This window comes from Microtus pennsylvanicus, chromosome 9, assembly GCF_037038515.1.
Source record: "Microtus pennsylvanicus isolate mMicPen1 chromosome 9, mMicPen1.hap1, whole genome shotgun sequence".
In the NCBI taxonomy this organism is placed as follows: domain Eukaryota; kingdom Metazoa; phylum Chordata; class Mammalia; order Rodentia; family Cricetidae; genus Microtus; species Microtus pennsylvanicus.
The window spans coordinates 41,476,989-41,493,583 of record NC_134587.1 but is presented as its reverse complement, the minus strand read 5'-3'; the positions used below and the strand labels follow the sequence as shown (position 1 = coordinate 41,493,583).

The 16,595-nt window shown below is 52.3% G+C and overlaps 1 protein-coding gene across 2 annotated transcripts in view; it reads right to left on the bottom strand.

Annotated features, from left to right (window-relative positions):
- Adamtsl2 (ADAMTS like 2) overlaps positions 1 to 16,595 on the bottom strand; it is a 32,092-nt gene that overhangs the window by 8,683 nt on the left and 6,814 nt on the right. For both annotated transcript variants that reach the window (XM_075985545.1, XM_075985544.1), the window contains exons 8-12: positions 14,678 to 14,758; positions 12,223 to 12,398; positions 8,391 to 8,748; positions 6,492 to 6,864; positions 1,941 to 2,038 (exon numbers count right to left, since the gene is read on the bottom strand). In XM_075985545.1, coding sequence (XP_075841660.1) covers positions 1,941 to 2,038; positions 6,492 to 6,864; positions 8,391 to 8,748; positions 12,223 to 12,398; positions 14,678 to 14,758 — 1,086 coding nt within the window. The remainder of the gene's footprint in view (positions 1 to 1,940; positions 2,039 to 6,491; positions 6,865 to 8,390; positions 8,749 to 12,222; positions 12,399 to 14,677; positions 14,759 to 16,595) is intronic.

Genomic DNA, 16,595 nt, shown 5'->3' with positions numbered 1-16,595 from the left:
TGTGTGTGTGTGTGTGTGTGTGTGTTTTCCATGAGGGCCAAGCCAGGTTGCAATTACTGGTTCCTCCCTTGCCAACCCTGGGCTGAGCAGTCTTCAGTGTGCCAGAGGAGGAGACAGCTTCCTGGCCAGGTCTACTTGGAACATTTCAGGCCTCAGAAACACTAGCTCTAGGACCCAAGGATGTACAGACAGGGCTGGGGATTTCTGCAGTTGCCCCAAGTACCTGGTTATGTACTGACTTGTTATGGAATGGAAACACTCAGATGAGAATCCAAGACCCACTTAGGACCACCAGACTTATCAAAACCCCAGATTGCTCATCTCCAAAATGAGAACTTTCCAGAAATGCTACAAGATCAAAATATCATTTTTTTTCTCTGCACCTTTTCCTTACACCTGTCTTGAGTAGGGAACTTCTCAAAACTTCTTAGCCACAGATGTCCATCCTCAGTAACAGTCCCACCAATTTCCTTGATCCTGGGAAGTTTTTGCTGTGCCGTGGGAGACTGAGGGACAGTCTAGAAGCCATACCCCGAGTCCCAAGCAGAGTCCAGGACCACTTAACAGCATTGCTGTTCCAAAAGAACAAACTTAAGATCCTAACTACAGTTGAGAGTTCAGGGTACAGAGAAGGCAGGCCCCACAACCTAGCACAGCCTCGAGAACAGATCTCAGCATGAGGGGAGCAGACAGAAGTGGAGCACTCACGACTCCACAGAACATCTGCAGACAGTGTGTGTGTCCGCAGCTGGCAAAACCCACTTACACGGCCTGGCTTCTGCAGTGTGGTTTCCAGACAACGAACGAGGTTGTGCCAGAAGGGGCCAAGGCAGTGAATTGTCCACAGTATGGACCCTTCTCTGTCCTTTCTGCTGGTGTCACCCAATTGGATCAGTGCCTCCTGGGGTGACAGGAGCCTCTCTGCTTCTGACATCTTTGTCTAAGGCAGCCCTCGTCCCTTTCCTAGTATCAGGCCTGTCCTATTTCCTTCCTGCACTGTGGGAAACCTAGAACAGTCCTGCTCCCTGTCCTGGCCACTGTCGAAGTGTTGAAAGACAATAGTTTCATGCTGTCCCTGGAGACATCATCTAGCAGGGCTCATTCATCAGGCCCCTTGCCACCAAGGCTGCCTTAACCTGGAGACATCTCAAGTGATGTCACCTCCCCAGCCTCCAGAAAGTTTCCACTGTCACAACATATGGGAAGCTCCACAGCCAGGATGGCTCGAAGGATCCATAGCGTGCCCACACCCAGCTTCGACAGGCTCTGGGAACTTAAGGGCCACAGCGCCTGCCATACAGTTTGGTCCTGACAGTCCATCCCTATGAAAGGCACTCGGCAGGGCTCATCTGGCTTGGTCCTGGGCTAGGGCCAGCTTCAGCCTTGGAACCCACAGCAGGTCTGTAGCAATAGTGCTCACTGACTGAATTTAAACCAGACAGGTGGTTTCTTCTCATTCATCCCACAAACACCTTCGCCACGGTACAGTACATTCCCTTTCACAGGTAGAAACAAGAGTGGTTTGCTGAGAACCTGGTGTGTGATGCAGTAGGCAGTATGGTTCAAATGCTCCTCTATCCCAACATGTTTGTTTGCATCCAGATTATTAGGTACAGAGCAGCATTGTGTGTCTGGGGGCAGGGCCAACATGAGCAGACCCTCAACGCTGAAGGTTCTCATCTCTACTCTAAAGAGCCCCTCTCCGGAGATGTCAGAGAATAGTTAGGTCTGGCAGAGGGGCCTGGACCTGCTTGTCATCCTGCATGTCGCGGGAATGAGGATTGTTTTTTGACCCTCCAGCTCTGGCCATCCCACTCCACCTTCCAGATGAAGAAACCATGCAAGCTCCCTGGGGTTGACTTTCGGTGAGTCTCTAGCTGAGCCCCAGCCACTGTAAAGGTAGACTCAGCGAGGTGGCCCAGTGGTTCCGGGCTCAGTACCTGTGGTGCACGTGGCGCTGCAGGGCTCGTGGGAGGAAAGCTTCCACCTATACATGTCAGCTGGGCTCACACCTTGTTTGCGCGCCTTGGGTCTGGTCCTGAAACAAGGTCAGAGAGTGGGGTGAGAGAACTAGATGCTTATGGGCTTCATTCTTGGGTGGATGGATCCCCTCTGAGGCTACATACTCTCCTTAAAGACACACCTTCCTGGGCTTGAGTCAGTACCCTCTTGAAAGACCAGGACTCCCACCCTCTGGAACACACACACCCATACAAACGCACACACACACAAAAGGAGACACGCATATTGGCACTGAGCAGACATGGGTCATTTCCCATCTCCAGAACTGAACTGAACAGGCTACCTGGGGGCACTCTGTTCTTTCAGAGACACACTAAACAATGAGGATCTCACCAACATCGCAACCGCCCTTCAACACGGGCTTCTCGCTACATCTCCCTCTGGTCATCGGATTCCTTCTTCCCACCCCAGAAGGAATCTCAAAAGGCTCTTCGGGACCGAGATGGTCCAGAATTTTCCCCAGCTGCCTCCCTCAGCTGGGGCTCTGATGAATGGGGACACCAGCCATTCAGCTTCCAGTTTTCAAACTCACAAAGCCCAGCTGCAGGAGGCAGAGTGGTCTAGGCCCGCACTGCGGCTCAGATCAGTGATGGCTGCACAGACCAGCTGACGGGAAGAGGCACACTGGGGGCCGGCCAGCCAACAGCTATGATTCTTGGCCAGAGCTCTGGTGGCCACAGCCAAGTATTGTTAGGACTGTTAGCTTCTTTGAACCAGCCTCAACACCCCCTGTGCAGGCTATTTGGGACTCTGCAGGGGGAGGATGTGGCTGCTGCTGCATTACCTCCACCCAGGGTGTCAGGTTCAAGACCTAGCCCCTCAAGTAAGAACACAGCCCCTGAGTCTCATAACCCCAAAGCCAAGAAGAGCAGTTGGGGGATCAGCCCCACCGATAGCAGCTCCCTTAGGCTGCCTGGGCCAACTCTACTTTTCTTGGAATTAAGAGGGGTTAGCTAAGGGCTCTTCCCTGACACCTATTACAGCTCTTAAATGGACCGTCTCTTTCCTGGGGACTACTGGAGGATTGTGGGTGTTATAGGCCATTACATTCTAAAAGCCATTCTGGCTGAGTCTGTGGTAGGGACAGCTGTCGGGACTGTTAGTCAAGTGGGTGAGAACTGCGCCTGTGTTTTGCTCCGATTGGCTCATGTCTCCCAAGAGAGTGCTTTGAGGATGAGCGCTGCCCCGATAGCACGCCATGCTCTGAGAACCCAGGAAATGATCCACCAACAGGAGCCTCAGTCATGAGTTTCCTGCTGTGCTCTGTGAATTCTCAGAAGGAGAGGGTGCCTGCAGAAAGGAGGGAGACAGGGGCCTGGGCCACCTCTCCTGGGGCTCAGACCAACCCTTGAGCCTGGCTCTATGCAGGGGAAGCTCTGCCCTCCTCCCTGCTTACAAACAAAACTATAACACGGAGGGAGGGGATCCAAGACCCTTTGTTTCAAAGAAAGGGATCCTGGACCTGAGCTCCCAGTGGGACCCACTTACAGCACCAACTGGGGGTGGGTCAAACACCTCAGTGGGGAAGAACTGGGGAGAGGAATCAGTCCCTAAGGCTTGACCCAGACAACGCTGGAATTATCTGCCCCCCCACACACACCCCGCCACTGCTTTCTGCAGCCTTAAATTCCTTCCAAGAACAAAAAGAGAGAAGATGCTCTTGGTGTAGACGCTCCTCCATCTTTATATAATTACACACTTCCCAGCCACAGCCCGCATGACTCAGCCCTGACTCAAGAGCTAGCCGCCAGGTTCAAAATAACCCTTTGGATTTTAAGCCTTAAAGGTATTTCTGGAGGGGCTGTCTACACCCACTCTCCAGCACGTGTGGGGTGCTGGGTGCTGCTCGAATTGCAAGGCAGCATCTAACAGGTTTCCTTGCTGGAAGGTGTATCAAGAAGCACGACGCCCTGGAAACCATCACCACCCAAATCTGGAAGAGCTCTGCCCTCGGCCGTGATGGTTTCCAAGATACCGGTGGCCACTGCTTTTGGGTTCTTGCCCAGTGCCTGGCGGGACACAGGCTCCTGAAATCCCCAGAGAGCAGAGGCTCTGAAATGACTGTTTATAGGTGAACCATAAAGTCTCTTCCTACCCCGCTCCAGGCCTCAGAGAGGGATGTGTGCCTCTGCATCTCAGACGCCTGTTCCCAAGGAGTCTGGTGACAGCCCCTCCCGGGATTGTTTGAAGCCTTTCTAGGAGATGAAAATAGCCCTTCCTTTCTGGGCTGCCCCTTTGATTTTGCCTGCTCCCAGAGCAGACTCGACTTCCTGTGTTTGGACAACACGCCGAGACGTGGCTATTTCGGCTTGGTAGTTTCCCCCATGGCCTCCCTCAGCCCATTATCTCCCCAGACCATCTTTGGTCCCCACCAGCAGCATCCTTTGATGGCAGCCGGTTGGGTATCTAACTGAGCTGCACTTTTCCGAGTGTTGACAACCCGTTTTAATGACTGGTTCTGGGAATCCAGTATGTCCCACAGGGCTAAAGGGACAGGATAAGAAGAGACAGACACTTTAAAATGTGTCCTAGGGATTCTGGTTCCTGGGCACTCTAGTGGGACCTGCTTAGAGCACCCATTCAGGGTAATCCAAACCTCTTGTGGGGAGGAGGAAATAACAGTCCCTAAGGCTTGATCCCAACAACATGAGACGCCTGATTGGGCCCTGTCCTGCTCTCAACAGCTTGTATGTGACTTTGGCCTGTGAAGCATTGCATTGCTGAGCCACCAGAGCTTTGACAGACAGAGAAGTTGAGGCCTAGAAGAGAATGAAGATGCATCCACCTCCCAGGGATGACCTGCCCTTTCACTACGCCACACAACTGCCCACATAGCCTATATCACAGCCGAAGAAAGGAGAGGTGGTGTCACTTGATAAATCTATATAGAGCCCTGGTTGCTGTCACCATTTGGGCTGTGGGTGTCTGGGCAGTCCCTTCCCTAATCTTTGGAGGCTTAGTGACTAACTGGGAGCATCCATTTCTAGGCCTTTGTTGTGAGATATATATATATATATATATATATATATATATATATATATATATATATATCAAGCCTGTTGTCCCCAAGGAAGATGCAGAGAGAGCCAGCATCCCAGGGAGACTGGCTGGGTCCCAAAGAGAGACCTTTCTGATTCAGAACCATCTGGCCCATCACCACTGTCTGTGACTTCTCTCAGTGTCCCTGATCCTGCCCCCCCCGGATAAAATACTGTCATTCCTTGCCAGTCTGTGGGTCCCCCAAACTAGGCAGAGTCCCCTAGAAACTTTGATGGTGCCAAGGTCAGGGTAAGAGGCCAGTCCAGAATCCCATCTAGTCAGGGGTCATCAGCAAGGTCCCTGGTGTCCACCAGCCCTTGGAAACAAGACTTCAGAAGGCAGTGTGAGAGAAGAGGCAGCAACAGAACCTCCAGTTCTGCTACCCTCAAGCCCTAGACAAGTGGGAGAGGTGACCTAAACTCTGTCATCTTAGAGTGACTGTCAAATCTCCCATCAAACCCCCATCTCAGCCTCCCTCCATCAGGATAGAGTTCACCTCAAGATTTTGAGTGGGTTCCCAGGAAACAAAACAAAGTTAATGGGCTGGTTCCCATCTCCAGTCCTCATCCACCCCCAGAGGCAAACAATTCTAACCCTAGATGTTTATGCAAGCCTTGATGTACACCCCAGCACCTGAGAAATAACTTTAGTAACTGGGGAGATTCTCTAGTACGGGCATGGAAGGACCAGGGTCACCACTAGCTCAGGAGGATGAGACTTCAGGCCCCTCCAGCCGAGCCCTGGCTGTCCAGGCATCCCCAGGCCCTCCTCTTGGTGGATCTCCAGCCTTGCTCTCCAGGCAGGTGGCCCCAACCCTGATTATATACCTGATTCTCAACCATAGCTCTTGTCTGTCTGTGATGATGGCTTACTGCATAGACCCACCATGCTAGCAGCTCCAGCCTACTCCTAACTTTGATCCAGGGTCTCATTGTCAGGGAAAGAACCCCAGGTTCCTCTATCATCCTCTGTTTGGTTGGGGTGAAGGCTGCTATTGAGGTTACACATTCACCTGTGGGCAGAGCTCATCTTGTGCCTGATAGCCATGTTTCAATGACTATCCAGGCATAGAACCCAGGACCCCAAATCCTTAGGCTCTGTGCACTTGGCATGGCCTCCCCTTCTGAGTTCCCAGGAACTAACACTGAGGGTCATTGACCTATGCATCAGGAGGCTGTGAGCAGCGTACCTCCAGCAAGTTCCAGCTCATGGTCAGCATCAGGAGTTGAAGCTGTCATAGCTTCATGAATCTACCTTTCAGAAAGACATGTTACCTTCCAGGCCCACAATCTCATGTCAGATTTATAGGGTGGCTGAAAGTGTGGTTCTCTCCCACTTGCCTCCAGGTCCCTGCACCTTCCAGCCAGACCCCCCTGTAATGACTCCTACTCCATCGGCGCTAAGATGGGGCAAGGAGAAGAGCCTCTTACCTTGCCTTGTGAGTCCTGTTCCCAGCCAAGGTAGGGAGGCTGGCACTGGTGTTGGGGAATGGGGCCTCAGAGGAGGTGTTGTTGATCCTGTCACTATTCAGCTCCAGGTAAGACCCGTTGACCAGGTAGGTAGCAGGCCCCTCGTTCTCCTCATAGTCCACATAGAAGCTCTCAGCTGGGGAGCTTCTGGGGGTGCCCTGGGCAAAGATGCTGTTGATGGTCTCATTGAGAGAGAACTCTTCAGAGTCAGAGCCTGTGCCCAGCAGCCGGTCGGAGATGGCGTTGGCTGAGAGAAGCTCCTGGGAGGGGAAACGCGCATCGACCTCCCGGTCATCCTTGTCCCCTGAGAGAGCCATCCCAGTGGCATTGCGGTCTGCAGAAAGATGGGTGTTTCAACATCCATAGCTGCTATTGTGTTGGTCTTTGTTGACCCTCCTCCTCCACATTCCTGTGTGTGGCAGGTGAGTTACATAATGAGGATGACTCCCAGGCTCTACTCCATCAGACACAGTTGGCCAACATCAAGTGATGGGAAACCCAATGGCCATGGCAGACAGTTGGGCAGTGTCCCCAGAGACCAGGCTCAGCTGGAAGCTCAACCTAAGATCTGATTTGGAAAGAGGATCTTTATGGGCTCATGAAATAAATTAACCTGAATGTAGGGCGAGCCCTCAATTTATGACTAGCACCTGCCTAAAGAGAGAGAACATGGACACGTAAACCTCAAGAAGTCCAGTTCAGGAGAGAGGCAACACACCTGGGGCCACGAGCAATATCTATTTCCCGGTGCCCAGTGCTATCCAAGCGAGCCATGGAGTGGCTGCTTTTGACCTCCAGTTCCACTGGGTGGAAGAGCTGACAGGTTACCTCCTCTCTAAGCCCACTCTTCTTCCTCTGTAGCTATGGGGTCTACATCCTCAGAATCAGAGAGTGAAGGACCAAAATGTTTTGAAAAGAGAATTGCGTACTGACTGGGTCTGGTGGTGCATGCTTTAATCCTAGCAATGAGGAGGCAGAGACAGATGGTTTTCTATGAATTTGAGACCAGTCTGGTTTAGTCTATGTGGCAAGTTCCATCGAGATCCTGTCTCAAGAAGGAAAAGGGAGTGGAAGAGGAGGAGAAAGAGGGGGGGAGGAGGAGGAGGAGGAAGAAGAATTGCACCTATGCTGAAGTGATTTTGACAGTTAAAATTGACTGTCAGCTTGACAGGCTCTAGAGATGCCAAGGAGACAGTCTTCTGCACATGTCTATGAGGAGTTTTCTAGATTAGGCCGATGGAGCAGGGAAGACCCACCAAAACTGTGGGCAGCACCATCCCATGTAAAAGGAGATCGTGAACACCAACTTCTACCTCTCTCTGCTCCGTCTGAAGATGCAATGTGACCAGCTGCCTCAAGCTCCTGCCGCCATGATGGACTGTATCTCCGGAATTGTGAGCCAAAAGAAAACCTTCCTTCCTGAAGCTGCTTTTCTGGCGTATTTTGTTACAGAAACAAGACAGGTAACTAATCCATTGATGCATAGGGCCTGTCGTGTATCACCTTGCCATCACCTGGTGTCATCACTACCCACGGCACACACACTGCATCTAGGTCAGCTGTGATGATCACTGGTACATGGAGGACAGTTTGGGTTCTAAGCAAACACACCATTGTGGAAAGGGATTTGAGAAGCTGAGAATTTCTGTATCCAAGATGAGTCTATAATCAATCTGCAGGTCACAAGCTATGACTGTATAGCTCAGACTTCACACTGTGCTTGCCCAGAGAGTATGCAAGCAACTGGCAATTCTCTCTAGCCTCTTCTGCAGACTTCAAAGAGAGCCAACACTCCTCACTCGAGGCCTCTGTACCTGGGAAGCCCTGGCCTTTCCCATATCCACTCTTCCTCTTTCTCACCTTGGAAGCCCTTGCCCCTGGGAGGTCCCTCACAGACCCCACCGCTGGCTCGCTTGCACACCTCGTTGGTCTCCTGGCCTCCGCCTGGGCCCAGCTCCACTCCAGGGGCTGGAGGCTGAAACAGCTGGTTATTCAGGCCCAGCCTCTCCGAGGAAGCCGGGCGGTAGAGTGAGCCATTGTGCTGCATGAAGCCCAGCAGCCTGGCGCCGTCCAGCTCCTGGCCTTCGGTGCTCTCAGTGCTCTCGGAGGCTGGCTCGGAGAAGCTATAATAGACAGGCTGCAGGTGGTGCATGTGTGGTGGCTGCAGCAACGTGTACTCGAAGGTGATCGAGGGGCTCTTGCCATTCTGGTTCCACACCTGGGGAAGGAGAAGAAGTGAGACCTGGCTTCTTTCCTTGCCCCTACTTAGCAGCAAAAACCTCCTGAGACAAAAAGTGACCCTGATTACAGCTGAGTCTTTCCCAGGGAATCACACTTGATCCGAGAACATGGCATCTTGCTTTCGTCCTAGGGTAGCTGTGCTCAGAGACTACAAATGAGACACAACAAAGGGGGCAGAGGGGCAGGTCATCTTAGGGACAGGGAAAAGGGGACACACTGCATGTCACTGCAATCCGAATAGCACTGGTCTCATTGCATCTGCCCAGGACTCCTAGAGCAGCCGATGAGGTCTAGAACCCAGACTATGCCTCCATTCGGGACAGCATTAACGGATCAGCTCTCGGATCATGGAGCTCTCGGATCATGGAGCTCTCGGAGATAGTCAAAGCCTCTGTAGAGACCACAAGCCAGTGTGACCTCTCCCCTAGACAGACTTCAAAGCCTTCGTTCAGAGTCGCTATCCTAAGATCCGGAGGCTGGCAGGAGTGGATTTGGCAGTGGGACTAGCTGCTCATGGGGCCATAGAGCTGAAGAAATGGCACACAAGGTCCCTGAAAGGGTGACAACGAACAAACCGCAGAAAGCTAAGCAGGGTAAGCCATAACGGGACACCGGGGCATGAATGGTACCACTGGGATGACATCTCAAGGGTGGCTGGGGACAGGAGCAGGGACTATGGAAGGCACTCCATTGGAACAAGATGGCAGAGAGAACCAGCATCGTTTCAAGCTAACCAGATGGCTGCAGGTGTGGTCAAGAAACTCTGATGCCTAAAGCTTCAGGGAAGAAAAGGTGGAAAAGGGGAAATCCAGGTCAGCGCTTCACCCTGCTGGGTCTGCTGCACCAGACAGAGTCAGGCTGGGTCATTGGGACCCACCGCAAAGAAAATATCTGGGTCAAGATGCTTGGAAATGCTGAAATCTCAAATGTCCCAAATGGTCTGGGACTGGGAAGGAACAGTTCTTCCTCAGCATTTAAAGCTGTCTTAGAAGAAATGGCATGAAAAGCTTCCCTTCCTAACCTTGGTCTTCCCCTGAGCTCCAGGCCAAAAGGTCTGGTAAAGGCATGTTCTCCATCCAGCAGGGAAGTCCTAGAGAATCAGCGGTTCCTGCTGGGCTTTCGGGACCAGGGCAGACCCTTGAAGAGTGCTCTTACACTCTGAAATAACATGCTGGCCTGCTAAGAGGGAGGGTGGACTGAGTGAGGCCCACACAGGGCAGATGCAAGGGTAGCGATTCAAAAACAGACAATTCACGTTCTGTTCACTCAGGGGTGGCCAAGTGACATCAGTGTCATTTAGAGGGACAGTGTGGTACACTCTCACATGACAGGGCTGGTGGCAAGAGGGGTTGACAAGTTCTGAACTCCCCAGCAGTTGTAGATATGAGCAGGCTATGAATTGATAAAGGTAAGCAACAAAAAAACAGTAACAGGGCTGGAGAGATGGCTCAGAAGCTAAGAGCACTGGCTGCTGTTCCAGAGGTCCTGTGTTCAATTCCCAGCAACCACATGGTGGCTCACAACCATCCATAATAAGATTGGATGCCCTCTTCTGGAGTGCAGGCATACATGCAGATAGAACACTGTATATATAATATAAAAAAATACATTCTAAAAAAAAGAAAACAGTAACAGAGGGGCTGGATATATGGCTCAATAGGTAAGTGTACATGCTATGCAAGCATAGGTGCCTGAGTTTAAAATCCCAACACCCACGTAAGAGCTGGGTGCTCCTGTAACACTGCCGTCAGAGAACAGAGATAGGCAGATCCCTGGAGCCTGCTAGCCAACCAACCTAATGCAAACAATGAACTTCAGGGTCAGTGAGAGAGCCTGTCTCAAGAGATTTAGGCTAATGAAGAAGGCACCTGAAGTCTTCCTGTGACGTCCCAATGCATTCATGCCCCACCCCAGACATGCCCCAATCACAAGGCAGATTCAGTATCTCTGTGTCACTCAGTAAGAGTAACAAGACACAGAGACATGGCTAACAAAAGACAAAATGCCACACCCACACTTTGGGGATGGACAAATGGGCCCACAAAGGTCCTTCTTGATCGACACAGGTTAAACCAGAGGAGAAGGAGGCAGAAGCAGCTGTCCAGGCAAGGTTATGACCCTTGCCCCCATTTATTGAACCAGTTTCTAGACTCGGAATCCACTCTCCAAGGGAGGGACTCATGGTTCTCCTCTAAAAGGCCAACAGCTGTCTACTAACTCAACTGTTGCCCAGAGAGAAGGCTGGACATTCTGGAACCAGGTCTAAGTTGTCATTGTTGACCATGGACCCTAACAACCACTGACTTTTGTCCTCATTGCAAGCATTTGGGTAAGTGATGACCAGAAGTTGGCACAGGTCTTGGCTAGCCGTGTGTTCACTGGGTCCCTCATACCCGAGTGCATAAGCAATGGACAGTGCTAAGTTGACACACTTGACATATCCAAGAGAGCAAATCTGAGACACCGTTGATTCCTGGGCTGTCATAAATGTCCGTGCCATGCACCGTGACCTCAAGGACAAAGGAGTAGGAAGCATAGCCCACATTCAGCCTCACAGCTCACATGGTCCTGATAGGACTGAAATGACTTCAGTGACTTGTCATCAGAGCCCAGCTGAGTGCTGTAGGCTCAACCAAGCATCAGATACTCAGGTTTACGGCAGGTGTACTGACTTTTCTAGAGAAAATTAACATGGCCTTGGGTTGAACATATTTGGTCCTGGTGTGGTAAATGGTCTCCTTCTAGTCCTCCAAGAGCCGCTTCCCTCTACCTGGATGGATTATAGCCAACATACACAGCTGGGATCCAGTCCCGTGTAATTCAAAACAACAGGACCATTCTACAAGACACCACGCTGGTACTGCAGTGACTTGCATTTCCTGATGCCAGCTGTGGCAAAACATGAGGCACAAAACAGGTCCCAACTCTGCCCTGCCTGCTGCTCAGGGCACTGAGAATCCAAGGGGGAAAGGGGCCATGAGCAACGAAAACACTGCAGTACCATTGGAGGCAGGATGAACCTAAGGGACATAGAGAGCTAACTGAAACATGGGAAGTGGTTCCAGCCACCTGTCCTTAGCTTCCGGCGAGGTTCCCAATGACCACCGAACGAGCTAACACAGAGCACGTAGTGCTGATTGGATGGATGAATGAATGAATGAATGAATGAATGAATGAATGAATGAGAAAGTAAGCAAGTGGATGGATAGATGAATTAATAAATCAATGGGAAATGAAGTAAGTGAGCTAAAATCCGAGTGAATGAATGAAAGAGAAAGTGACCAGTGAATAGATGGAATGAATGAACAAACCCCGTACAAACACCGCCACCCTCCCAGGCTGCAACAATACTGATAATGCGCTCAGGGTCTTCAAGCCCCAACCCGTAGCTGGATTCTGGGAAGTCAGTGCCCACAACCCTTACTGGCCCTGAAGCCTGTGGCACACGCACCATGACATTCAGGCCCTGGTTGGTGGGTCCCTGTGCCACAATGTACTCAATGCCAGTCTCATAGACATCCATGGGCCGGCGGTATTTGACCACTGTACCAGCAATGTTGAAGTTCTTGGGGCTGTCCACCTTGTAGTTGCCATTGAAGAAGTAGAAGCCAGCTTCGTCTGCAAGAGCTGGAAGAGAAAAAAAAATCACTGTGTCGCATGGGCTAGACAGGCTGAGCAGAAAGGAGAGAGACGCAGGGAGGAGCCAGCACACAGGTTCCAAGAATGGTGGCCAGCCTTGCCTTCCCTCTCCAAAATGACCCAAAGACAGGAAATTCAATGTCACAGGGAATCAGACAGACACTCTGCCTGGGGCCAGCATGTGGCCCTGGCCAGTGAGGGCCTAAGAGACACAAACACACTTTCCTATCAGTCTAAAACAAACAACCACAGGCCAGTCTGGGTAGTTGGAAGAGCCAACAGGGAAGGCTGGCCCTGCCCTTCTGGCTGCCTCAGATGAGCCAAAGGGATTGCAAGGTAATGAGCTAGCGCCATAGCCAAGTGGCCAGTCTGGACCAGGAGGGTCTGCGACTGTGAACAACAGGTACCAGCCAGATACTAGACTAGACGGCACAGCCTGACTGGGACCCTGGTTGTGGGACCGACTCGAGTTCCCTCAGCTGAGGAAGGGTCTCAGTGCCTCATCCAGGACTCACTGTGACTGACACTGTAGCCCAGCCTGGCTTTCCGAAGTCTTTTCCTGGACCACCCCAAGATGACCAGCCCTGCCCTTCTTAGGAGAAACAATGGCATTCAGTTACCCAATTAATCTGTCCGCTCTGCTGGGTTAACACCTACTGGGAAGCCAATCAGGTAAGAGCAGAGCCTGGACATACCTGTTACCACTTCCCTTGGGCAGATATGACTGGGTACTTTCAGGACCTGGCTGGAAGCCACTGAAAGCTGGGTTCAGAAAGGAATATGCCCATGACACCCCAAGAGCCCATCTCCCTACTGGCCAGGGCCAAACACCGGCCTGGAAGCTAGCCTTTCCAGAAGCTATGGGGACTAAGCAAAGGTCCTCTGAGCCTCCAGAGCTGGGGAAGAAAGGGAGGAGGCAGCCTCAGCACTGGGGGGACATTCTGTCTTCTAGAGGGTGTCCTTAACGCCGGTTCCAGGAACTGGCCCGCCAGAGGAGCGAGCGCTGTTTCCAAAGGCCCTGATGCAATCCAAGCAGAGGAGCCGGGGCAATTAATTTATTATCAGGCAGACGCAACAAGCAGGACGTGTCTGAAAAATACCCTTAACGTAATAACGTCAGAACACAGCGTCAAGTCCAAGTCCGGCTGGGGCCTGGTTGTCCTGGCTCAGCTTCCAGATCAGCTCAAGGCCCACATCCAAAACCTGTTTCCTGACAGCGAGGACCTTCCTTCCTGTGGCTTTCCCAGCCCTTGGTATTTCCAGTGTCTGCCTCAAGAATGAGAGCCTTGCAGCCAGCTCAGAGAACACAGCGTCTCCCGGCCTCCCTGCAGCCCTAGTGAGTTCGCAGACAGCAGAGCCACCGGCCTGGCTGGAGGCCCGGCTCTCCCTGCTCAACCCACAGATGTCCCCAGCAGTGTAGGCCTGGGGCCAGCCATGTGCAAACTTGCTGGGATTGGGCCTTGAAATGCTCTCAGAGCCTGACAGGAGGCAGGAGAGCCTGGTGCTGGGCTCAACCTGAGGATCTTCAGAACACCTCTCTTTCTCTACATCCCTGGAGTAGAGAGCTCTGTTGTGCTCAGCTCCCTGAGGTGTGGGATGGGAAGTCAAGTGGGTGACAGGACACAGTATCAAGACTAAGTTCGTTTCGGAGAACTTCTCTTAGTTAGGCTGGGCCCCAGATCTGTCTCATACAGGGCAGAGCCAAGGGCAGAATGGCTCGTAGGTACTGGTACCTGCCCATATGGGGCTTCAGCCACTAGGCCATGCCAACAGTCCAGCTTCACCCACTACCCATGCAAAGGCTGTCATCAAGATGGGGCTTCATCACTGGTCACTATTTCCAGATTGTCCAAGGTCGCCATTTCTACTCTAGAATGCCACCTCTCACAGGAAACTGGGCACGGTCAGCATGGCGTCTCAGATAGATCTGTGATCAAATCCTTCCTCAGCAGCTCATGGCCTTGGACTGGCCACCCAGCTCTCAGCCCTGTGACTCACTTCTTGAATAGACCCTACCTCTGGCTCCCTGGATTCTGTCTGGGCCAGGTTCCCTAGTGATGGGGAGCTCACTACCTGATGTCAAACCCTGTCTCTTGTTTAGCACCTTTAAGGACAAGGACCTTCCACACAGGGGGTGAAGTAAGCTGTTTCTCTGGCTTCCGTAGCTGCGCCCTGCACTTGACTTGTCCCACTCTTCAGATAGAGGTCAAAGTTCAGGTGTCATTCCCCATCCATCCACGCACACACACCCAGTTCCACCTACTTACCCAGCACGTCTGCTGACTTCTTCCTCTCCACGATCTGGATGTCTCGGGCCCCCGCTGGGATATGGGTCACCAAAGAGTAACCTGGAGAATAGGAGCATCTGTGAGCAAAGCCAGGGAAGGCAGGATGCTGCAGCAGGGAGCTGCCGTTTGTCCCCTGCAAAGCCACTCCTGGGTGTCAGTGCCATCTGTGGGCTCTGGAGAGGTAAGGAGCACCTGCCTAGAGGCTGTCCCAGCCATAGGTGTGCGATCTCACCTAGTCCTGTTGAACTGCTCATGTTGTCCAGGAAGCCGACCCTCTTCCATCAAGACCATTGGCCTGCCCCTCCCCCAACAAGGGACACAGTGGACTGCAGAGACTTTAAACACGCTGAAGTCTACAGACATAGATCATGTTCTACTTTATCACCTGAGAGACCTTTGGCCTCCATTTTCTCATCTAGTCTAGAGACACGGACCCCAGAACTATGTCAACACATGGTTATTGTCAACTCACATCTTCTCAGAACATCTTGTTGATGGCCAAGGCTTGATGCATCCACACAAAGAGAGTGGGTACCAGCTCTTCAGATAGAAGCCGACCACCCTGCAAGAACTACTGTCTACGGGCCTGGGCTGTAAGAGGCGCTGCCGGCCGTTTCAGACCCCATCACCCAGGCCTTGGAATAGTAGGGAGACAGTCATAGACAATTCCAAGTCCAACAGGGAGCAGGGGTGGAGGCAGGGGACAAAGAGCCACAGCTGCTGGTGAAGAGGGTCCCGGCAGGAAAGAGTTAAAAAGAACAGAACCATCTCCTGGGAGATGAGAGGGATCTCAGGACATGGTTTCATAGAGTTGGTGTTCCTATCCTAAATTCCCTGCAGAAGGCCGCAGAGGCCACACTCAAGCCGCTGAGGGCCAGATGTTCCCGCCTGGTCCCTGACCCGACCACTCCTCTATGGGTCCTTGAGGAGCCCGCTCTGAGACAGTCTCACATGGGGCTCCTTGAGAAGCAGGGATGAGGGGCTCTGGTTTGCAGCACTGAGCTATTTTTGTGCTGCACACTGCCCCAGTGTAGCTGCTGGAGGGTGCATAGTTCATGTGGTGTCTCCAGGCAGAAAGCAGGAAAGAGGTTCATGATGGCATGGCCATAAGACAAAATGCCGATTGGGGCTTAAGGACTGGGAAGTGGTTACTTTGCTGAGACAGGGTCTCTCTATGTGACCCTGACTGGCCTAGAATTTGCTGTGCAAAACAAGGCAGCCTCAAACTTGCAGTGATCTTCCTGCCTCTGCCTCCCAAGTGCTGGGATTACAGGCACACACCATCATCTGGCTTTAATTTTTGGCCGACAGGGGACAGCAACAGGCAACACACCAAGAGCCCCACAGGGTGCCGGCAAACCCAATGCGCGGATGAGCCTAGTGTACGTGGCGAGCCCCATAGCACCCAAGGGAGAGCTCCCATCCCCGACCACAGCCAGCCTCAGAACGAAGGGATGTGAGTCTAAGGGAGCTTCTGGGTGAAGACAGAGCCCTCCTGATGAACTCCCTATCAGCCCACGGCCTTCCACCTGGCTTTAGTTTTTAAATTAGCAAGTGGTCCACAAGACTCCTGAGCAGTTAGCGCTTGACTCCCATGAGCTTCAGGACACGGCCTGGCCTTGAATATGGTTAGAGAGCTCAGATCTTTCAAGGCAGACATGTGGTTCTGTAGCTAGGACCCAGGGCCCAGCTTCCCAGGTTGAGACCCAGGGCCTTAGACTCAGGTCACCGTAGCCTGTTGCTTTCTCTGTAGCTTTGGGCACCAGTAGCAGCAGCTGCCTTATAGCGATGTCCCCAGATGTGGATGAGTTAATGCTGGCCAGACCTGGCTCTGTGCCTGGTTGGGAAACACTCAGCAGCATAAGAGGGATCGTTCTCACTTCAACCTCAGCCTCTC